This window comes from Cyanistes caeruleus, chromosome 3, assembly GCF_971803275.1.
Source record: "Cyanistes caeruleus chromosome 3, bCyaCae1.hap1.1, whole genome shotgun sequence".
Classification (NCBI taxonomy): Eukaryota; Metazoa; Chordata; class Aves; order Passeriformes; family Paridae; genus Cyanistes; species Cyanistes caeruleus.
This window is the reverse complement of record NC_141703.1, coordinates 82,130,139-82,155,260: the sequence shown is the minus strand read 5'-3', so window position 1 is coordinate 82,155,260 and position 25,122 is coordinate 82,130,139. Positions and strand designations below refer to the sequence as shown.

The 25,122-nt window shown below is 39.2% G+C and overlaps 1 protein-coding gene across 29 annotated transcripts in view; it reads left to right on the top strand.

The window, feature by feature from the left end:
- DLG2 (discs large MAGUK scaffold protein 2) overlaps positions 1 to 25,122 on the top strand; it is a 986,702-nt gene that overhangs the window by 364,784 nt on the left and 596,796 nt on the right. The window contains exon 1 of one of the 29 annotated variants that reach the window (XM_023921539.2): positions 2,050 to 2,283. The exons of 26 other annotated variants lie outside the window; for them this stretch is intronic. In XM_023921539.2, coding sequence (XP_023777307.1) covers positions 2,182 to 2,283 — 102 coding nt within the window. In that variant the 5' untranslated portion in view covers positions 2,050 to 2,181. Of the gene's footprint in view, positions 1 to 2,049; positions 2,284 to 25,122 lie in introns of those variants that run through there. 2 more of the 29 variants (XM_086882238.1, XM_023921559.2) reach the window with 2 other exon arrangements.

Sequence of the window (25,122 nt, the reverse complement as noted above, 5' to 3'; positions counted from 1 at the left end):
TGCTGTTTGTCACCACAGTACTTTTCTAAACAGTCTCAGTCACTGTTCCAGAGAAGTGCTGCTGTGATGTCACTTTGGGCTCATGGGTCACACAAACTTAGTTTATTGAACAGCTGACTGAAGGGCATCCATGCAGTGAACTCCCCGTGGCACATGGGCTCACGTCCAGGCTGGTCGGGAGAAAAGTGTGAGCTGAGTGAATTGAGGACAATGGGTTGTAAGAGCTTGTTATTTGCAAAAAAGAAATCTTCAGAAATGGAACTGGGTTGTTACTCTGACTGTGGAGTAGCTCTATCTGCCACTTCCATCTAGAAACTGCTGCAATTTTACTGAGCCTGGGCTCTTGCAAGTGCTAAATGCAAAAAAATAGAGAGTGAGAAGCAATAATCAGAAAACATTATTCCAAGCTGAAATTTAACTGCACACTAAAATTGAATAAAAATAAAGTTATTGTATGTTGCAAGAGTAGGAACAAAGATGTTTAAGAAATTGGTTCTTTTATGGTTTTGAACTTTGCAAAGCAAGGTTAAATTATACTGAAGAAATTCTACTTATAGATATATGCATATATGCAACACACACATGTATCTGTACTTTATATTAAGACAAAATCTTAGTAGAAAAGGTTGCCTAAGTTAGGGTCTGCCATCTCAGGCATCTTTTTAAAATAATCCTGTGCTGTTCATCCTCTGTACTGCTTGATCTGGCTTCACACTGGGACCTCCATTTGCCATTTTCTCTGCTCTGTTGTATAACAAATTTCTACTTTGGGTTTATTACAGAAAAATGTTTCAGTTGTGACTTAAGAACTCACTTGCGATTGCCAGGGAGACAAGCTGCTCTCATTTCTTTAGAAAGAGTTTCTAATTTGATGGGCAGAGCTTAGTGAGTCACAGAAAAGCAGGGTCAGGGCACTGTGAAACAACTGCTTGGTTTACTTTGCTATCAGCTGTGAAATCATTAAAGACATCACTTTCCATATCATGGCCTTTTCATTTTGTACTTGTGTCTGCCTGTCTGTGACCAAAACCTGGAGGATGCATTAATCCAACTTTTGATATAAATAATCCTCTTAAAAAGCACAGCTAGTGGTTTGCTCATCCAAGTGCTTTATTATGCATTTTCAGCTAGTGTTGCTTTAACTGAAGGAGCAGCGACAGCTGTAACAGAATCCAAACAAGCATTATGCTCCCAAACTTCTTTAATTATTGCTTTTCTGCTTTACAGCAAGATGTTTGCAGGTTGCAGGATAGCAGTACTAGCTGGAATCAGTAGTTAGTTTCTTCCAAAGCAGAATTTAAGAAGGCTTGACTTTTTAGCTTCATGCTGGTGCATTTTCCGTGTTATTTCATATCTTTATTCGGTGTCTCCTGCAATCCTTCAACCTGTCTATTTGTAAATTTGTGCCTGGAGAAAGCTCCCATGTGGCAAGCCAGGATTGGATAAATGTTGCTTGTATTTCTCTTATTACAAACTCCCAGCATCTGTGATTTTCAGCACTGAGTACAGTTTGTTTCCTGCTGAGATTCATATATTTGGGGAAAGCAAAGGTCATCGCTTCTCTGGAGTTGCAACTGATTTGATTCTTTTTCACGGGGAGGCGCTGGGAAGGGAATCCTTACTGGAATGCATATTGATAAAGGCTGAGGATCCTGGCTTCTTAGATAAGTCATTTTTTTTCCTCTTCTCTCCACACTATGACTATGTATTGCAGCAACTCACTGGCTTTTTACCAAATCAGGAGCTGCAGTATTTTTCTTCCGATGGAATAATTTCAGCCCACTTCAGCTAGCATGACAATCTTATGTGATTGTTATGAGTAGGCGTTTACATCCTTTTACATGCTAATACTGCCACACCTGCTAGTTCCCCTCATTTCCATTTCTCTCTCTTTTTTCCCTTTTTTTTCCCCTTTTTTTTTTTTTTTTTTTTTTTCCTCCGATGTAAAAACTAATTTCCCAGAGGAAGGGAAATCCTGAGATCCGTGATCATTGTTGCGTCGTTGATTCACCAACAAAGAAGGGGATGGCTGAATGGGACCCAGGTAGAGATTCAAGCAGGCTGCTTCTGACCGGCAAGAGGAAAGCTAGCTGTTGAGCAGCATATGTTGCCACTCCATGTGCTGTGTTAGCTACTTGTTTTCAGCCTTCAGTAGGCTGCCACTACTGCAGCACTAAAGGAATGTGCCCTATTGTTAAAAATCCTGACTGCTTTACACCAATGATTTGCCACTGCAAAGTTGCATGCACCAACAACACTTTATCGTTGATGTTTGGATGCAAGGTAGGATGTGGTTAATGTATTTAAATGCATGCTGTAACTCCTTTGAATATCTGTGCTTTTTAATTTCGTGTCTGACTATAGAGATTTCAGTGCAAATTGCGATCCGTTGGCTATAAATTAGGGCTTACAGCCGGCATGATTTAAACGTTAGAGAAAAAAAAATCAGAAGTAAAGCTTTCTTATTTCCCAGGGTTTTAGGAGTAGAGATTTACACAGGAGAATTTCGGATTATGAAGCATTTGTTTTAGAGTTGATTGTATACTTAGCTAACAGTGCTAAGATTGCTAAACCACTACTCTGCTATTTGCCTGGCTTTATTGATCTGGATGTGTGTACTGTTATTACAAAAACACAATCCAGCAAGACTGAATGTATTTTTTTCCATTTATATTGCTGACATGGTTTTTAACTAGAAGAGCAATACTGAAGTATACAACCCTGCACTTCTCTGTAAGAAGGAATAAAGTAAGCTCCTGATCCCATTTTTAGGTCTAGAGGAATATCTTTAAGTAAGTGTTTTCTTTTACCGACTGGACAATCGTTTAATTTTCCATTTAAATTTAAATCATAAGGTGGCGCAGTTAGCCAGAGAAGTTTTTTCCTGGCTGTGTAATGCATCCCCATCCCAATTTTTTTTTAACAATGGTGTTGGATTGGACTACATTTTCCCTCACATACATCCTGGCTTGATGTTTGCTTATAACTGATGTTTGTTATTTTACTGAAATAATTTTGAACTGATGGCATGTTTTTAAAACTTACCGTCTTTGGGGAAAAAGTTTTGGGTCAATCATAATGATTTTGCAAGGGGTGTGGGGGGGGTATCTATTTTGTCCCATTCCTTTTCCTTGCTCTCCTTAAATACTGGATGATATTAAAACTGTTCCTCTATGTCTAAATAGGAAATGAGCAGTTATATATTAAAAAAAAAGTAGTGTCAGTAATTACTTTAAATCATTAACTTCGTACTTGAACTTTACTAATCCTCAAAAATAGCCAAGCTGCAAAAATAAAATTTCAGTTATATAGTCCTCAAACTAAGGAACACAGTATGCTTTGTGGGTTCCCGTGTGACAGAGTAGCCTAAATAAAATGAAAAGACTTTATGGAATAGGTTATGGATGACCCAATGCTGTCTAAACATATATCAGCTAGAAGTTAATGACAGCTCATGTATTGCTTCATATCATACCCTAACACAAACTCGGTTATAGTCAAACATAAATTATTCATGTACCTTGTGCTCTTCCTCCAACTATGGCCTGTCTATGTGTCTGGTTACTTGAGACTTTCTTGAATTAAAGTTTCTTGTTTCTTCCTCTCTCTTTTAAATAGGCAAAAATACGTTCTATTAGTGAAAGGGTTATAATTTAATTGCTGTGTCATGATGCCACTAGTGATATAAATAAGTGATAGATATAAATAGTGATATAAATTAAGAATTTGTCAGATCAGAAGCTTTTTTAATTTTCATTTTTTTTTCATAAGAAAATTATTATTTTATTTTATTTTATTTTTTTACTTTAACTCTCAAACCCTTAATCCTCTTGTTTTCCAATGTTAATTTCTAATTAATGAAGGTGAATTGTTAGTCAGGGGAAATTAAATGCAAGCCACCCTTCTACAAAGGTAGGCCAGTGGCCTAGGGACTAGTGTCCAATTTGTATTCCTGCCTGTAAGCATGATTTTCAAAGGATATTCTTTGATGCACTGAAGTTCTTTCAAGATTTTCAGATCCTGTTAGGAGGAAGCAAGAGAATAAAAATCATAAATCTCAAACTCTTTTTCCTCATCTTTCTTTAGTGCTTCAGGCTCATTACATTAGTCACAGTCAATGTTTTATCTTCTTGTGGTGGTTGTGTGAACTACTTCTCAAATGAAAAGTGGATGTGTGGGATAGTGATTTTTTTCTGGGAGATGAGAAGGAGCAGAAGTGAACTTATGTACCTTGGGCTGGTTCAACACGTGTCCGATTAGTACCCTTTGATATTACCATCAAGCATGCATGAGTTACAGTGGTTAATGGACAGAAATCACCTCACTTCAAATACTTTTTTCTCATTTTTGTTTGTCCTGCAGCCCGTATAGGAATTCGTGACTTTTTGCTCTGGACATGTAGGATTATATTTCAAGATTTATGGCTGCAGATCCATTGTTAACAACCAAAGAAGTGTGAATAAGAAGTAAGACGGTTCCTTTTTAGGACATGTTTTAGTCATATGGCACGAAGTCACGGATCAAAGCATGCTCATAATATTATGACTTCTATAATCACGTGGTTCTTGAACTCAGGAAAGAGTATAATATCCTGAAATGACACTTTATATTCTGGGTGACAGAGGAGAAAATAGGTCCTCAGAATATAAAATTTAGGTAGTGTAATAGACAACAGAGGAATTCAAAGCACAGGCAAATACTTCCAAGTGCCAAAATGTTATTAACTGACTTCTTTCAAAAGGACAGGGCAAGTTGCAGTATTGCTTACACTCTTGATTTACAGTTTTCACTTTTGTGTTATATACAGACTTCTCTTTCCTATGGTCAGAGAAGTGAGAGAAATGCACCACCTCAGAACTGTCACACCCATTTTTATTGATTTCCCATGCAATAGTTTTACAGTCATCTCATTCCTAGCAGGTGGTGATGGGGAATTAGTGTGGTGGGGCAGGATGAGGGTGCACATCTTACCACACCGTAAAAGAAGGTGCAAAGAAAAAAGAACTTGCAAAGAAGGTCAGTGGAGGAGCTCTCACTGTGTCTGTGGGAAGCTTTGCTTGTCAGCTTCATTTCCCAGATTTTGATAGTCGTACTTGTCCTGGACCTTTCCTTTCAATGCTGTCCAGTTTTGTGATCCTTGACTTTGAAACCGCAAAGAATTCAGAACAGCTTAATTTGAAAGACGAGTCAATGTCTACCTGAACTGCCACAATTGCATTTTAACACATTTGAACACTTTGTCAGTTTCTAGTAGGGAAGGACCCATATTCCCATCACAGCAGTACAGAGCTGAAGCAGAAGGAAGATAATGAGGTTGTAAAGTACGGCCCTCAGGTACCGGGAGGTGCTGTGCAGAACTGTCTTGTTCATAATTCTGCAGGGTTGGCACATGACTGTCTCTCCCCTGAGAGCATGAGAAGCTCCACAGCTACTGGACAGATTCAGGTCCAGAGACTGAAGGAAGGCTCATGTGTAAGACAGACCCATGTTCATGGATGTCCATTGAGAGGAGTGCACAGGCGGATGCCAGATTCTTACTGAAGATGCTGAAACTTAAATGCATGTTAAAATGTCAGTATGTGCTTACTCACTTTGCTGAATTGTTTGTTCAGTATTGCAGAAGAATCTGCAAACTGAATATCTCCTGGCTCTTAATATCCTGTTCAATTTGCTCTTATTAAGAGTGCTGGGAAGGGATTTCAGGTTGACTGACATGTTTCTTAAATTATATTTCAGCCACAGTTCTGACTCTCAGATGGAAGTGTTATTCTGCCATACTTAATTTTTCTTCTATATATTGAAAATAGATATTGAGGAGATTTCATTGACTTTTCTGTTTGTTGACCTTGACCAGCTATTTTGATTAATCCTACTTTCCTTTTGATTTAGGTTTATTTTTATATCTGTCCTAGCATAATTTAATTTCTTTTTAAAGGGATAACATATACTTACTTACTCATCCCTGTCTCCTTTCTTTCCTCCTAGCACATTTATCACAACCAGTCCTCCAGCAAAATAGCTAGTTTTGCTAAGGTTTTTTCCTACTATTTCTCAGTTTTAGCTGAAACAGCTGAATAGTTACATATTCCACTATCCAGGGCTAGGACGCAAGTAAACCCACTTGTTTCTTCAACTGCCAAAACTTCTCTGTTTTGAAAAATTGTTGGAATGCAAATTTCATTATTAAAACAAACAGCAAGTGATATTACTGAATATCTCGACATTTGTATTTATTATTTTTATCATTATCCAACTATTAGAAAACTAGTAGTTTTCTCTACTATTATTAGTCTCTTGAAAGAACTTTGGTATGTTGCTTAGTTCTTAATTGAGAATATTGTCTCTGTTGTCATAATTTAGACCGGGCTATTGTAAGGAGCAGCCGTTTGAGAAGACAGGAAAGTACTTCTCCAACTAGGTATGATACACAGGAGACCTGCTCAAGGCCTTGCATGCTTTAGCTTCTTGATGAAGCTTCTTGCCCATGAACTCATGTGCAATAGATGCAACTAGATAGAACACTCATTCAAATTCCAAATGATTTTTTGACATTAATTTCCCAGCCTTGCTCATGTATCCTGTTTTATTTTGCCTTACAGAGTAGGCTTGGGGTGTGGAAACAGGATGCCTTTTTGATGAAACTAAGCAGAAGGATTCATTCCAGAAAGACACCAAGTATTCTGCAAAATCTTACATGTATTCTGCTTATAAAAGCAGATTAACACTATTTCAAAGGAAAACCCAAAACACAGGTGTGATGCTTTGATTGAGCCCTTCTTACTAGCTCTTCATTCTGTGGATCCGTTAGTGCTGCTTGCTGATGTGTACCTAACCCGACTCCATTGACATATTTAATTTCTGATTTTTTGGGGGGCCAGAACTGGAGACATGTAAAAATACAATATAACCATGGTCATGCTGACTTCTGTAATCCATCTGTAGAGACTGGTATATTGTGTAGGTATCCTGCTATATTTCAGAGCCCTCTGAAAGAGTTTGCTGCCTATTCATGGACAATCAGCAGAGTAAGTCAGCTGGAACATTGCTGCCACTTGCTATGCATAGCATTGACAGTGGCCCTGAGAAACCTACTTCCACATATTATTCTTGTTAGGCTACTGTGGTGTTTAAATAAAAGTGCTCAGCAATAGAAGGAGCTGCAGAAGACATGCAGCATTGCCATTGGCAAGAGGCTCTGAGTATAATCGCTTGAGTCACAGAGGATTTGTGCATTAGTGCACAATGCTCAAGGCAGAGAGAGTCTTCTTCTCTGGCATTACATTTATGCAAGCTGGACATGGGGTGTAAGCCCAGGCAAATTTACCTGGCTGTATCTTTTTATTTCTGTCAGGTATTCACTAACCCCTTGCTCTTTAACACTTCTGGCTGAAGAAGAAGTTAAAACTCTCCAGCAGTTCCCACCCATCATCAATGTCTGTGGGAAAATAGGAGCTACACATTTTAGTCAAAGGGCAACAGTCTGAGATCTTCTGAGTACCAGTAGCAGTTTATGAAGCTGTGGGACTCTATAAGGAACTCCTCCCAGCATTAAAAAACGTATAAAGTGGATCCTACTCTTCAGAACTTCTTGTTCCCCACCACTGAGGAGCATTGAGAAGAACTGTGCTATCAGAGAAGAGTAGACTGTGACTTTGTAAATTGTCCTGAGTTTCTTATATTGAACTCAGCTTGGGTGCTGCAGAAATTGGTATTACAGGAGACACAGGCTGGCAGAAGCCTAAGGAGAGGTGGGAGGCAGCAGCAGGAGGTTTCAGGGGGGGCAGGTGGAAAAAAATCATGAGGAAAGATGATGCAGAGACAGCAACTTAGGGGTAGGATGAGAAGGCAGTGGTCTGGGCAAGGGTCCTGAGGAGGCAAGTGGAAAAGGAAGCTGGTGAGGTCTGGCTAGATTGTAAAGGGTAAAAATGTTGTATCATGAATCTTCTGAAATTCTGGGTCCATGCCCTCAATCACCCAGGAGTTACTTGATCACTGGTTAGGGAATGCATTTTCTCTTATTTGGAGTGAGTTCAATTGCCAGCTGTCACCCACTGGCACTGGCCAACATATGGGAGGGAAATGCCAAGGTATTTTTTGGAAAGTATCAAGGTCCGATGTTAAAAATATTTGTGTTTATATGAGAATACTGTGTCTCTTTTTATGCCACTGCTCTGTCCACAAGCTCCCTGTGCACTGTGACAGAGATGGGTGGCTGCTGGGAGATTTCCTGAGACAGTTTAAATTAAGAAAACTATAAGTGTTTTGTTGTTTTTTGTTTTTTGCTTGGTTTTTTTTAATTAAGGGGTCTTGATTTGGTTTTTAAAAGTTTTATATGCTGAAAGAAAGTTATGTTGAAGGTGAGATCCTCAATCCCTACATAATTTTGAATCAGTGGCTTTTTCTTCCACATTTTGCCAGAATACCTTCTTTTAGCTGTCATCAGCAGCAGGGCTCTGCACTGGATGGCTCACAGTGCTTGCTGTCATAGAATCATAGGGTGGTTTCTGTTGGAGCAGACCTTAAAGTATCACCTGGTTCCATCCCCATCTTATTGTCATGGTTCTGTCATCACAAGAACATTTTCTGGTAGTGCAGTAGTGGAGTCTGGTATTTACCACTCCAAATTACTTATACTTTACCTGGAGCTAAAGGACACCATGAATGCCTTCTGTACTGTACCTTTGAACATATAGCCACAGTGGGAAATGGGTTTCTTTTTTGAGCCAGCAATAAAGAAGAGCTGACTGTTGTGGTTCATAAGTACTTCAATAAAGTTTACCTATGGAAAAAAATAGGGCGGGAGGAAAATAGCTAAGGGTTACTGAACATTTTGAAGGAGAAGTTCAGAGTTTTCTCAGACACATTTTTTAATATATTTTTGCTTTAAATTGCACATAATAATTACGTAAAATGAGGTACTTTCAAATAGAAATGACTTGATGCTCAGCTACATGAGCTGCTTGATTTTGCAAACTAATTATTGACTAAGAGAGGGATATATATAGACATTCATCTTAGCTGTAAGAGATGTCATAGAAGAGAATGATGATAAAGAAGTGTTATATAAATATATTTAAGTGATAATAGCAATAGAACTGAAAACTGTCACTGAACAGTTCTCCTGATCTTTGAAAAGTAGCTTTTATGTTTCCAGTGTAGCTGTCAGAAATATCCTCATTATTAAAACATATATATTTATTGCTTTCACTTTTCTGATTGTAATTCCTCTAGCTTTAAGCATTTGCTATAGTATTAATAACCATGAAGGACAGGATTTTTCAAGAAAGGCCAGCTGGGGTTTGTGCTGAGTGTAATGGAAACCTGAATGAGAAGAAAGATTACTGATGGGAATTCCTCTGACTCCCTGTAGAAGTTAATGATCTGTAATCCCAGGAGAGATGGCACAGAATGATCTGATGAAATGTTAAGGCAGTTTCAGCTATTCTTTTGAGTCACTTGGCTCTTGAGTGTTCTGAGAATATCATTGGGAAGCAAAAATCTTCACCCCAACTCAATGAGGAATTGCACCCGTTAGCTACTTAAATGACCCCCACCAAGCCAGAAAAGCAGGTTTTCTGGGATACTGCCTCTCAGTAAACAGGAAAGCTTTTTATTTTTCCTTAAACTGACATTTCAGAAACCTTGATTCTGAGAATCCTGAGAGATCATTTTGGGGTGATTTCCTTTAGGAGATGCTGACAGCTGTTCGGTGTAATTAAGATGGAATATGCCAAATATGAATGTTCAGAAAGTTGTAAGGTGTTATCAGCACCAAAGGCCACACAGTGAACCACCTGGAGGCTCTGTAGATGTGTCTAATGTGGTGAAGAGCCTGTGCCAACACATAGTTGTCTGAGAAGTAGTGTAGACACATCACTTATTTGCAGGATGTGAGCTCATCCCCTATGGAAACAGGCCTACAACTTCAGGCCTTGGACCAGCTGCAAATACTTAGAATGCACCTATATTTTTAAGTAAAGGAGGACTAATGATTATGCTCAAGTGCTCAATTCCTGACATTCCATATTGAAAAACTGTTAGATTTTTTCCTTGGCTGAATTTTATGATGATCCCAAGCTCTTTCAAGACAATTTGTAGACGTGGCTTGAAGGATTGTTCACTCGAGGAACTTCTTCCAAGAGGGAATATGGATGAGACTGCATCAGGGGAGATTACTTGCAGCCTACAGCCAAACCTCTTTCCTCTATCTTCAAACACCTCCCACTCCTGCCCTTTGCCTTTTGGTGATATTTGAGAGTGTGAAACACATCTTGGGTTCATTTATTAGAGATGCTACTTTATTAGCAATGTGGATGTGGGCCTCTCCCAGTCACTTAGCCTGAGAACCAAGGGTCATGCTGAGAAACAGAGGGGTTTAGCATGGCTGACATAGCGTAAGGTCTCAGTCGTGAATCCACCACTCTGATCTTGGAAAATGTAACCAATGGGTCAGATTTAATCTAACCATAACAGCTCTGTCAGGCTGGGTTTGTCTGGACCTGCAACCATCACACATGTGACAGTCCACCTGAAATATACTTGGGTATGCTGGGTTAGAGGTCCAAGCCCAAAACTGTGAGAAACTTGTGCTGAAATCAGAGACTCCGTGGCCAGCACAGAGAGGTGCTCCACCCTCAAATACTTCCCATTTTAGCTACCTAACCTTTACCAGCCATAGGTGCTTCAAGTAAGAGAGGAGTTTAAATTCAGAGACTGTAAAGGTTTCATAGATAAAAAGGCTTTTAAATGACTAAAGCATGCTTGCCTACCACCTTGTAAGGCTTATAACAGTGCCCTGTGAACAGTATGTTAAACTGTGTTAATCCTGGCCCTTACCCTATTTATCAGAGGCATTGTCAGCTGGCAGTGAGATGACTTGAACTTTGTACACATCCCAGGGAAATCCCAGTCTGTATAAAACATAGTTCCGTAGCAGGATAGTCACCTCCATAAAACATTGAGAAAATAGCCTGTGCCAGAGAGGGTTCTGTGACCTTGATTTAGGACAGGGAATGGGAACTCCTTATTTCTATTCCTGGCTCTCACATAGATTCCTGTTGTGGCCTGAGGAAAACTGTACCTTGCATCTCTTTCTAGAAAATCAAGGTGGTAATACCTGTCTCAGAGGAGTATGGAGAATTAATAGTTATTGTGTGTAAATAGCACTGAAATTAAATTAACTGTGTAAACAAAATTGGTTTAAGGACCAACATAAAGCCATGCTTAGGCTAAGATGGAGAGGATCTAAGTGAAAACAGAGTGACATTAGTGAAAATCAAAGTATCTCTTTTTTTCTGTGTGTCCCTCTTTCCACAATATTATTTCAGCTATAGCTTGAAATACTATTTATTCATCCTTTTTTTTAAGGTTCTTCCTCCAGGTCTGAGGTTTCACATGCCCTCTTTTTTCCCCATATCAGATTGTTGTAGATGAATCACAAGTCCCTGCCAAAGTGGACTTGAAAAGAAAGTGCTGACAGTCTCTTATCTCCACCCATCCAAGATGGTGCTACTATTGTCTAATTTATTACATAAAAACGCTGAAAGGAAGAAGCAATTTCCAGAATTCAGGTTGAGTTTTTATTTTGCAAAGATTATTTAAAAATAGTCATAGGATGATGATACACGAGGAAGGAAGCTGAAAAGCAGATGAACTTACACCTGTTGCAAGGAGGCAAACTGGTAACTGCGTCATGCAAATCTTGTGAGTGTTCAGGAATTGTGGTTAGGCTGATCGCTAGGAGGGACATTCAGCCCAGTTCAGAGGGCCATATGGCTCTCAAACTGAACATTATATTCCAGTTTCTGCAGTCTACAATAAATTAGAAAAGTGCTGTGGAGTCACATAAAATTCAGGACACAACAATCTGCAGAGCTGTGAGGGAAGGTCTTTTCAGTGTTCTTGTAGCAGTTTTGCACTGTACCTATAAAATATACTTTTCCTACTTGTTTCTTTCCCTTGTCTATGTTAGTCTTTGTGCTCAGATTCCTGGTCCTTAGCTTAAGAAAGATAATAAATTAGCTGTGTAGGAACTAAACACTTGACAGCATAAGAAAGCATAGGCCATTTTTGCACTGGCAAAATTAACTGAGGACTAGCATTCCATACACAATAGTTTGGGATATAAAATAACCAGGACAATATGTTTTCATGAGATAAAGTTTGGTGATACATTTTAAAACATGTATTCCTTCCCAGAACAATTAAGAAAACTCAAGGGAGGAGGTGAGAGCAGAGGAGGGAGAAGCTGACCTAGAAAATGCACTTGCAGGTCTAATTTTGTGTGTATGTATGTATTACAGAGGAGACTGTTTCACCACCTCCTCAAAGCCCTGGTGTTTTGCACTCTTTACTATATGCATCAACCCCCACGTGAGTCCCAGACATGCAGGTCTTTAATTTTTCAGCATTAAGGATATGTCTTTCCAGTGTCTTGACGATCGCAGCCATGTAAAGGTGTTGGAACTGCAGAGACAGAGAGAGGGAATAGAGACTATATGAGATAAACTTTCAGAGGATTGCAAGATCTGGTTATGAAGCAAGAGATTTTGTATTGAAAATGTTTTTGTTGCAGGGACTTCAGGCTTGCTTCCTCATGTCAGTGCAGTTGTAGGGACAGGTGAATAACATCTTCTTCACAGAGCTGGGACTTGAACCTCAGGCTATTGCTCCTTGTGTTGGAGGCAGCTTCCTAAAACAGAGGTTTAATTTGCTGTCTATGATTGCCTAATCTGAATGGATCTGATGGATAAATCTCTTACTGATACTAGATTGCACCACTTTTTCCCCAGAGCATTAGCAACTACTACTTTCCTGTGCAATTGGAATAAAAACTTTCTGTGTGCTGAGCCAGAGAAATAGAGATGCTCTCAAACTAATCCACATTCCGCGTGCAAACACCAGCTGTTTCTTGACTTCTTTTTATTCACCAGGAGGGACATTATAGGGCTCCATGAGTTAATAAAGTTTCTGTTATTAGATGAGAATTAGTTCTCCTGTAGTCTGATGAGTTTTCTTGTACTGTCTTCAGTTATCCATAAAAAAAAACATAAGCCCATATAGGAATGGGTCATCTCACATTATAAGAACACATACAAAGTAATCACAGAATCTTAGAAACATTGATTGAAAAGAACCTCTATAAATGACCTCATCCAAATTTCACGGAAAGCAGGAGAAATGAGAGGTGATTTAGCATGCAGCTGGACACCTCTTTTTGCAGAAGAAATGGTTTAGATTTAAGTAATCCTAGGTGAAATATCACTGCAGCTAAAACAGAAGGAAATGTGGAAAGCACAATTCAGGGTTTAATACTAGGGAAAGGAAGTTGAAAGTTCTGAATGTTGTTCCCTGTTCTTCCATTGATCTAATAGAACATATATAGGAAGTTGATTTGGCCTCTGCTGATTAAAGCTGGGAGTGTTGCCAGGGACCAGGATGGTAGGGGCTTCTGTCACAGGGGTAGGGCACCACCTTTTATGCTTTCATTTCTAAATAAGTTCAGGAAGAGTTTGTGAGACTCTAAGGGGAAGATCCTTGAGATAATTAGGTACCAGCCCCCTTTGCTTTTGACAGGAATTAAGTACCTCCTAAGGATCTGCCCATGCAGAATTGCTTTTTCTCCACTGCTTCCTTTATTCAGCCTTTGCCTTATTTCCTCCTTTGCTTTACTTTACTTCTCCAATATGCATATGTGCCTTCTCTGCTGTTCCTGGCTTTTACTTAAAATTCACTGTTAGACCCCAGGTCAGTTGATGTGGTTGGTTTGGGTAGGGAAGTTAGGAGGGCACTTCTAGAGAGAATTGCAGACAATAAGGATGTGTGTCCATACCCTGTTATATATATGGACATACAAACAAACAGGTCACTAAACTCTGCATTGACCTGGTAGATTACTAATACTCCCACTCTTAATTCTGAAACTTCGGTGACTGTAGGCCTTGGATGATGGTGGGTGGGTGGGAGAAGTGGAATGTCTGTTTAAGGCTGTAAACTGCATTTGAAAGTGTCAAAAATGTTTGTGATGCAGAGGTCTATTTGCCTTATATAGAAAATTCATGTTGTCACATCCCTGAAAGTTCTTATGCAAGAGTAAGAAGTCAAACAGGTCTTTGAATGCTGCAATAAATAATAACATGACTTGTTTACAAAACCCTAATAAGTTAAATCTAGTTAATGTATTTTAAGCATTTCTTTATTAAGAAGGCTTTAACTCCTTGAATTAATTACAACTAAAATTAAGGCAAAAAAAGGGAGCATATTCTTTTTTTATTTTTCTGCATAATTTATTCCTGTAGTTAGATGTTGAGAAGCTGACTGCAGAGACACAAACTAAAACTGATATTGTGTTGTAGTGAAATACCTCAATGTTAATAATTCCAGATTTGGCTAAACTTTGTAAATGACTGATTAAAAGACCAAGGCACAGCATTTAGTAAGACTCTATTCCTTGGTGTTTAGCTGCAGAAGTTAGGGTTAGGGCTTTTTATTTAGATGCTTTTTTCAGACCTCAGTCAGATTTCATACCTAAAGAAATTTGGTTATTTGTTCTGAACATATTGGTGCCTTTTTAAGGGGCACAAGGCCATGTCTTCTCTTGCTTTTCCTGTTATAAAATAGCTCCATAAAGCGTCAAGTGAGTATTAAGTATAACACAACATGTGGTCCCCTGGTATCTGTTGGATTTTAGCTGAATTTAGAGCACAAAACTTACAAAACTGCTACTGCAGTCATGAATTAGGTAGCTCTTTTGAGTATAAGTCACGGCTTGAAAAAGTGATAAATTAGAGTAAACACAGCATTGCATCAGTGTTCCTTAGCTATTATATTGTTATCTTCTGCATGTGAATAAAAGTTCTGATAATCTTCATTCACCAGCTGCAAAGCAAAATTCATTTTCCTGTTGTGACTAATGTGGAAGGGTTTCTTTTCATTCCAAAAGACTGCCATGTACTGCAAAGGGTAAGAAAATAATGAAGCTGTAGCAGGACAAAAGAGAAGGTGTTGAAAACTGGAAAGAGCTGTACATTTTTTGAACTTGTAACTCTTCAAATTATATTTTCTCTGTGTGAAGTTTTGAAAATGAAGTGAATTTCTCCCCTTTATAACAGTGTTCTTGAACCTATGGTGTGCAAGCAGAATAATTCTGTGTCCAACACATGATTATATAATAATGCTTAAAGTTGCAGTGCCATTCCCAAAAGAAAAAGACCTTACAGGTTCATATTTATGGTTTAGCAGGTGAGATCCTAAAAGAAGAGAAAAACACTCTATTTTTTTCAGTGTGTGTTCACTAATGCTAAAAATATGAGGTATAATTAGATGCTTTAAATGAGCAGAGATATGCCTGAGCTCAACAGCTTTTTTGTTTGAAACAACCACCCTCCAGGTGGTGGTGACCTTCTGGCAGCATTTGCTATCAACTACAGCTGTTTTCATCCCTTCTTTGGCTGTAGATACACCACTCTGCTTGCCTGCAGAGATTATACAAACAACCATTTAGCAGCTTGCTCTGAGCTACCACTTGACCCCTAAGGAGGGGGCAGACTACTTAGAGACACATTGACTTGCTGCTATTCCCTGCTCCAAGGTGCACTGTTGTGCTCGGCTGCTGTCTACAAAGATCGGGTTCGAGTGCAATCCCACGCTTCAGAAGAGATGAACTTTGGAAAGCTGGCAAGTGGAAAAGGCTTGGAATTATTTTAAGGAGCTCTGTAACTGTTGCTATATATTTTTCTGTTCTAAATATCTGCATTTAAGAAAATATTTTATCAAGTGTATTGAGAACTTCTAGTCATTAGCCGTAGGGGAAAACTATATCGAGCTGTTTGAGATTTGTTGCTGGGAACGCCTCTGGAAATGGGCCGTCCATCTCTGTCATATACGTGGTGTGGGTCAAAATAAGGGTCGACAAGGGAGCTTGCTCAATCGGTCTTGGTGACACTTCTTCCCTTCTTCTTGCCTCTTATATCAATGCAGATAAACATTGAAGAGAGATCTCTGTTTAGGCTACCCAGCTATTTCAATCCACAAGTCCTATCTTTTGAGACATTAAGAACAAAGCCAAAACCCTTCAGGTACCAAGAGAGGCTTTGGCTCACCTAGACACAAGACATCTGTGCTGTTCTCAAAGTCTTTCAAAAGCCTCATATGAGTAGTATAGAGTAGAGTCTGGGAGGTCTTCAGCAAGCGTGAAAGGAGAAATATGAAATTAGGGAAATATTTTTAGTTTGGATTAACCTTCTCTTGATTTCAGTTGAGATTTTTGTTGGATTCCAAAGTTTGATATGAACTTTCCAATGAGAAGCTTAAAGTCTGGGTTTTCTTCTTGGAATTTCTTTCCTAGAATGTTTTTCTTGTATGTATGAAAGACAAGCATGGATAACAACGATGAAATTAGAAAATACCTGGAGCAGTCCTTGTGTGTGGGTGGTTTGTTTGGCTGTGTTTTATTTTCCTGGCTTGAGGAACTGTATATTTCTTCTTTTATCTTGGAACTGTACATTCATTCTTTTATCTTAAAAAGAAAAATTCTAAAAACCAAAACCAGCTTTAATTTGTGCTCTGCTGTTCCACTTTCTAAAGATGCAGTGTTCTGTTTTCAAAATAAAAACCTCCTTTTCTCTAGAAAACTTTACAATGTACTTGAAAATCCAAGAAATCCATAGCATTCTCCTATATTCATCCTATGATGACATAGTAGCCCATCTTCCTGTGCACCCACTTGATTTTTCAAGGGCTTCAATTGGATACTCCAAAGCTGTAGTGCCATTGATTGTCATTCAGCCCCCTGTGAGTAAAACCATATTTGTTATTATTGTATCCTTCAGGCTGACTGAGCTAAGCAATGGTGTGTGGCTGTTTACTCTAATTTGTATAAAAATGTTAACCCTTGACTCAAGGAGACAATAGAGCTCTCATTTATTCTATTCCTAGCCTGAAGGAATAGGCTTCTATGGCTTCAGTGCATGACCTATTACTAAATATATAGGCCAGGTATTGCATTATTTAATGCCACTACCTAGTCCTATTTATGGCACCGTGATTGATGCTTGCAGGTGATTCAGTTTAATGCTGATTTCACCAAAAGCTGTGGCAGTATTGCCATTGTGTGGGCACCCAGAGGGGATTGTATTAAGCAAGTACTGTACTGCAGAAATATTCTTTCAGCCCAGTGAGTGACAGGGGCAGGAACAAAGCAAACAGAGGGCTAAAGGAGGCACCTTTTCCCACCAAGCTTCTAGGCTTGAGCATCTCCACTACTAAAAGTATTGCTGATTATCCCTTTAAGGGAAAAATGTTAATATACAAGATCTAATTACCTCTGTCTAAGCTGATACGCCTACAGCACCTTTTACATAACCCAAACACTTGAGTTCCAATTATACAATTATATTTTAACATGTATTAAGTGCTATCCCTTTAGGGAGGAGACTTATACTGAATATTTTAACTAAACTCCTTCCTCAATATGGACATATATATGTTTTATATTATTTAATTACAGCGCCAAAAACTTGAAAGTTTTTAGTTCCTTTCCCCTTCAATAAATCAGCCAGCTCTTCAAAAAGCCCATTTTCCATGTCTTCAGCACTGGCAGCAGTCTCTGTACATGTATATAAAATGCAGGCTTTGAAGCTTATGTTCTTGGGGTCAGCAGTGGCCCATGACTGGAATTAGATCGATAATGATCTCTCCATACTCAGGGTGAGTATCCTCTGCTTTGCAAACAGCCGACGGCAAGGTCCAGGTCTCTCGAGGAAGCAACATGTTCAAATGGGGAGGAAAGGCAGCTGCTTATTTAAATAGCATGTCTTGCTCTAAAGGCTGATAGCACAAAAGTTTGAGTATCCCTATACTGAAAAGAGAAAGGGCTCCAAGAACCATTCTTCTTTTCCGATAACTTCATGCAACTTCTACAAGAGACAAAAGCCCTTGTCTGGATGACTTGTTGACGAAGGCTGTTTGCTGCAGGCTTTCAGTCGTTAATATCAATGAGGTTTGTAGGTCAGCTCTTCTGAAAACCCATAGCCTAAGTTTAGAGTGAGGAGTCTGGGTGCATTCCTATGCTCAGAGCTAACTCAAGTTTTCAGAACATCTGGGAGAAGTTGGGACTCGACCTGAGAGAACATAGGAAAAGAGACGAGCCAAGAAACAGTGAGTTGAGGGCAACCCTGGTGAGCAAGGCTGGGGACTACTGGTGCTCCCCATGGTGAATTAAATACATGTGGGGTGATAGGTACTGCTGGAGGGGAGGAATCAGATCCCAGAAGTGTTCTGGTTCTTTCTGTACCTCAGCATCAGCCTGTGCCAGAGCTGGCACAGCCTGCAGTGCAGTGGCAGAACTTATGCTGAGCTCATTGCTGCTATGGAGGTTACCTTACTGGCAGCTGAACCACCTGGTTTCACACTGATGCAGTGCTTTCTATACTACACTGTAGTCACAGTGACTCAAGTTTAAAATATCCTCTGCTTAGAAAACCAACTTTTGGAAATGTTGAATAAAGTTATCACATTGGGCTGTACCCATCAGATAAACAGAGTTCTCACCCAAAGAAAATGTGAACATAATCAATTACAAGGCAAAACTGAATGACTACAACATTGTACTTGTGTTATTTTCATTATACAAACCCAAAAAATCTGGAGGTAAAGTTCCCATGGCAACCTTAACTCTGTTGCCTGTATGCATTGTGTGTGTATGTTTGTGTAAAATAGGAGCATATGTTATCCTGGTCAGAGTGTTTTAGGACTTGCTGGTCAGGAAGATGTTAATCAGACCAGAAATATCATCTTCAAAGTGCTTTATTTTTTGCTATTTCTCCTGCCAAGTGTTAAAACATAAAGGAGATTTTTAATTTCTGTCCAGTCTGATAAGTATTCCTGCTAAAACATAATGCCTGAACCTTGTCATAAATCTGATCTATCACTGTTCAGCTTTAGCTGTGATTGTGACAGACACCCTGCAGCCATGAATCTCAAGAGCGAGTAAGATGAAATTTGCATCCATTTTTTTGAGCAAGCTCACTAGTATCAAACATTTGGTTACACATTGCATTCTGATGCTAACACTTAATACTCCAGAGCTAATTTCACCCATAAAGGTTTTTTCAAGGAGATTAGGCATTGTTTGCCTACCCATCAAGGATTATGGAGGGTTCAGGGGTCTGGTGACATAGGGAAACTGTCCTCATGATGTCCTGACCTAGAGTAACTGTAAGGTGATACCCTACAATATCACCTGAAGGAGTGGCATTTCCAGGAGGCATTTCCATGTAACACTCTTTTAGTCTCTTCATTTCCTTCTCCCAGTTCACCCATGCTCAGTTTTTTCCAAAATGTCCCCATTAGCCATCACTCTCTTTCAGAGCCTGATGATCTGGGAAGGGAGGTGTTAACTGCTGATGTGGGGAGAGACCAAATCTAATGTAAGAGGCCAAATCAAATGTAATAAATTTCAGCTTTCTTTGCAGGCAGAGTGAGTAAGGGGAATTTTTTGATTAAAAAACCCCACCACATGTCATATCCTTGTGAAACATGTCTAGATGGTGAAGGCATTAAAGGGTACTATTCATTTTTATGTCTATCATGAGATTCTGTCAATGGTGTGTTCCTGGTAGTGAGCTTTACAGGTATTATGTAAAGTACTTTTCAAAACTATAGCTTATTATTTTTTTTTTTCCTTGTGTTTGCTTTTAACTCTGTTTTCAGTGACTTAATTCTTCAGGGTGGTGGCTCAGAAAGAGGATTAATACTTTAGGGGAAGAACTGAAGATGTAAAACTTTTCCTGTAAAAATATATACACATCCTTGCATCTATTGAATAAGACCATATTCTTGCTGAGCTGCTGTGTAAAGTCAAAAGAGACATTATACAACCATAGCATAAGCATAATGTGTGTATAAATATATTCTGAGCAGACACACAGAATAATAGAAAGATTTGCAGGTTTCTAAAGTCCCCAAGATATAAACCTAAGGACAGAAATTAGCTTTCACTGTGTTGAAGAGCTGTGGGTATATAAAGCAGATGTAAGTATTAACTCACTAAGAATTCATCTAAAGAGTACTGAGAAATATTAAGAAAGAAACCAGAGAAAAATTCTATCCTGTTGTCATTGAAGGTGTGGGATTAAATGTTAGAACAATTCAATTTGGAAATGTCTTCAGATGGTGAATTGCCTTTAAATATAGGAAAGCTAGACATACTGAAGTAGAGCAATTATTTCTGTGCTTTAAGTACGCATTGTTTTCCTGTGAGTTATGAGGTCAAATAATATTTAGCATCTAATACTTCGCATCCTGCCAAAATTAAAAAGCGTAGAGATTTCCTGCCAACACGATTCTGAACTGGTATATTTTATTTCCTTGGATATAGCACAAAAGCAAAAATATATATTTATGCCCATGAGGGCACTCGAAAATACAGCACAATTATAATTACCAGATGTCTTTCATCATAATTACTTTTCTTTTGTTTGTAGTTACATTTTCTGTATTTTTTTAGAAGGAATGGTTTGAAGTTAAACCTTAAGATCAGGTGGTGGATATATTTGCAATAAGCCTAATGACAAGTGTTTTTTAGATTAGTCCTCTCTGATATAACCAGTGGATATCTCTGGGCTCAGTTAAGATGCAGTCTCTGGGTCAGGGGAGGTGACATCAGGTTTCTGTGGTTGTTCCCAGCTAGATGAAACCAGGCATAAAAGAGCCCTCTTGCAAGTGCTGTCAGAACAAAGGGATTGCTGAACAGGATTCAGAGGAGGAGTTAAAAGGAACAGAGAAAATACACGGAGGAGGAGAGTGAAACACTTCAAAGCCTGCCTCACCAAGGCTAGAATTCTCCAGGAAGGTGGAGGATAGCGAAAGTGACACCACTCTAGTTTTGCAAGCTGTGAATGCCAGCAAAATGCAGATCCTTTTCTAACAATTGCTGGGTTGAAATCCTTGATATCTTTGATAATTTTTGTTGCCCCAGACAAAAAGACTATAAAACTGAAGCAAAGAAGGATGTGGAATGTTCTCTGCCCCATAAGCATGGACTAGTGGCTTTAGTCAGAGATACAGAAGGCGGTGGAAGCTGTGAGTGTTATTTCTGGGGGTTGACTCTCTGGTGAGAGGTCCCGTTGGTTCTGTGCAGACTGCGACACGGGTGTGCTCTGCCGTGCTCCCCGTGGGGCCGATGCTCAGTGTGCGCCGCTAACACGCGATGACTCTGTGCTCTGTGTTACGTACACCCCGCCTTTGCTTTCTGCCAGTCATTCAGCTGGAGCTCTTCCAAGAGCACATCAAGCCTGCTTAGCCTTCCCGTGGCACTAAATAGCGGAGGAGGGATTGAGCGTGCCCGAGTCACACCCCAACACTGCTCTTGTGACTGGGAGGGTAAACAAAGCTCAGGAGCATCACTAAGAATTCTGAAAGGAAAGATGTAAGAATTTGATTAACAAAAGGAAGGACCAAGTTTGGACTCAGAGTAGTGGGTGGACAATTATGTCCTAATTGAGATCCTTCACACTGTAGGAGAAAAGAGCTGTGTACAGCATCAAAACTCTGCAGCAAAAAGCATGTGGAGTTTGAGGAGCAGAGTTAGTTAACAGAAGCCAACCCACTGGGTGTCACTAAAGGAAAGATGTGAGAAGGAGGATGGATTATATCGCTTTGCAAAAGTTGGCAAGAGCCACAATGCTTGTAGCTCAGATTAATCCTCACAGGAACAATGAGCAGCAGTTCATCTGGAGATAAATACACTGTTGAACTGGAAGTAAATGGGAGAGTTATGAAGTTGGACATGGCACACACACGTTGTCAAAAACAGTTGTTTTCACTGCTACCCTTGAATACTGGATAGTAAATTTACTAGTGGTAGTAACAGAATTCAATGCTGCACTTACTGCAGTTATAGTTATAGTTACATACATCAGTGTGTAAAAGGTAAACAGGGAAAGGGTTCTCTGAAGAGCAGAGTTTACTTAGGAATCCCCACACTAAAGAAGTGTTGAACTAGTTGGATGATCAGCACATTGGAAGACACTCATAATGATACAAAGGAAAATATATTTCTTTCCTAGTGTAAAATATGGGACATCCTTTTCCTCATCAAGAAGACCTCTAAAAATGGAGTAAGAAGAGTGGAGGTTGGAAAAATATACTCTAGGGATAATAAACCTCTAAGACAAAGACATTTATCAGCATTTTCAGTGTCATCCCCCTGTATGTCTGTGGCTAATACGTCACCATTCCTGTAGGAAACCCGTGACTTTCTCCAGTGACAGCTGAGGGCCAGACAGTTCTCTCTGCTACTTAAGTGGCATAAACACCATCATCTTATCTGATGAACATGGTTATAGTCTCCAGAGGCATAGGGAGACACGTGGAGACCAGCCAGTCTCCCATTCACACATTTCAGTAAATTATCCTTTCCCCTGAAGGACTGTCAGAGCAAGCACGGTTAAGCTAATGCTTTGGTAAGAACAAAAAGAAGGGAAACATATTTCAGTCAAAATTTGTGCCAGATAAACTTTATGAGCTTGATGTATCAATAGGTACTTTAGATAAACAGTACATTAATGCTTTTTCCACCCTTGGAAGATTTTTTCCTATTATTATCATTTGAGTTGTGCTGGGAAACCAGCAAATCTTTCTCCAGAAAGCGCATCTTTGATATCTTCACAGGCAGTAGGACTAAGAAAGGTTAGAAGGCTCCAGATGCTCTCTGGAACAAAATGGGCTGAACTAGTTCTGTTATATTTGCTTTTGGGGAATACTGGTACTTCATTCCCATTCCATTGATCCATGTTGACACCTGTGTCTCAGTGCACATGGTTTCTTTGAGGGGAGAACAACAGACACACTAATATTTTAGTCTTACTACACAGTTTGGGATGCTGAGAGAATTAGAGGATCTTATTTCACTTATCTCCATAATTGAAACGCTGAATTTCTTTCAATCTTCTTATTCTACTCTGTGAAGCCTGAAAAAGGCTTTGGCAGTACAGGTGATAAGGACCAAACAGTTGGCTATAATAAAGATGACTAGATTGTAGGTGCAAATATCTCATGCCCCTATTCCTGGGAAATCAATTTAAGCTAATACTGACCACAAACTGATGCTTTGGGAAATCCTCACTTTTTCACTAATAAAACCTTTTTGTTGGTTGTGAAATCTATGACTCACGAACTGCATATAAATCTGTGAGAGCTGCTGTTTGTAGACAAAGTCATTCATGCAACTGATAAAAGTTTAGTAGAAAAAAATTGTTCTGAGCCTAAATTTGTTTCCTAATGTCTGGAATTTAATAACCAGTCTTGTCTCGGAGGAGACATACACAGAGGCTGCCAGAGCAGATTCAAGGTAAGATACTGGAAAATGACTACATTTGGCAGTGGCACATATTTAACACAAAGTATCTGGAGCAGATAGGAGTTGGATGTTACAGTCATGTCCAAAATGTTACAGAAAAAATATAATAAAATGAAGGTCATTTAGAGTGAACAACCCATGAGGGAAGGTGCAAAATGCATTGAATTTGCTTCAGTATCAGTGATTGAAATCTTGCAGAATATACCACCTTACAATATGCAAAAGAGGCTCATGATGGTTGTTAGGGAAAAAAAATAAGTCTCTCCAAAAAAAAAAAAACCCTAGACTTTTATTTGTTGACATTTTCAGGGCAAAGAAAAGCCCTACAATCCCATATGTTTCTGCTTGATAATTAGCCTATATCAGAAAATGCTTCTGTGAAAGAGGAGATCATGTGTATCATCCATTTCTGTAGTAATAGTACAAAAGGCTGAGTAATAGCTGAGAACAGATCTTAGTTTATTGAGCTTGTATTTAAGTACTTTTCAAAGATTATTAGTTCTAATTGTGTAATCTCTTATCCCCATAATTCCCTGTCTAAATGGCTGGTCAAAACAATGTACAAAACCCCTTCAGAATGACCACTGCAAAATCAATCGGCAGTGGTGCTCCTTTGTCACCACTTTCAAATTCCAGTGTGTCTCCGGTGAAGTGGTTGCTGCTGATAGCTCTGATTAAGAGAAACCTGTAAACACACACCCTTGCATTGCCAGCAGCCACCCCTAAATTCTCTTTCAAATGGGAAAAGAAAAATGTATAATTGATAAATTTCAATTCTTGGGTACTTGCACTTCAGGTAATGGCATTGTGCACTTCTGGTGGTAGGAGGTGGCTTTGTCTGCACTGCGGAACGGAAGGTGTTTACTCATGTCCACACTACATGAGTAGGGGAAAGAGCCAGCTGGAATTATGCAGAACAATTAGGACTTCATGTAACATCTAACAGTGAGGATAATGAGGGTCCAGGCTTGAGCATGTTCCTCAGCCTTCTTTTTTTGGGCGGGATTCAGCCATTTCCAGAAGTAGCAGAAGTAGCAGTGGTACAGCATTGTAGCAGGTCCAACCAACCAGAACAGGGTGCATCTTGAACCAGGAGCACACAAAACCAACTGCGTTTGCATCCATTTGACAGCAACAGCAAGGATGTTTCAGTTGAGATGTGTTGGACAGAAGGCATGGCTCTGGAAATCTCCAAACAACCTCTAGTAAGGGTACTTGTTAGATTGACCAAAAGGGTGTTAGCTTACGCATCTGTGATGTTTTCTGGCCATTAATATTTGGATTGGAATGAAAGGAATGCTCTGGGGACTATAACTTTAATGGCTGAGTTTTCCAGACAGTAAAGCAATTTTATTGCTAAGCCTCTCAGTAGGTATCAGACAACGGATAAAAAAACAACAACCTCTTAGAAGATCCCTGGGAAACAAATAGTCCCTGAATGCCACACGAGCATCAGTGGACTGATTTAATTTTATCCATTTCTTGAATGAAGTATAGTACTAGGATTAGAGAGAAGTGGTTTTGCAATAGTTATTTTTTTTTCTATGGAAAGAATTAGCTGGAAAAGGAGATGATTTCTTCAATGAAAGTATAAAAATCAGGTTTTTCTAAAGCAGCAGTGAAAAGTAGAAGGTTAGCAACAGTGTAAGTTTATACTTGATAACCCTCTCCAGACATCTCTCCTTGTCTGATACAATTCTTTCATTTGATTCCTCACCTTCCTTTTCTATCATTTGTTCCCCAAATAATCCTTTCCCTCCAGT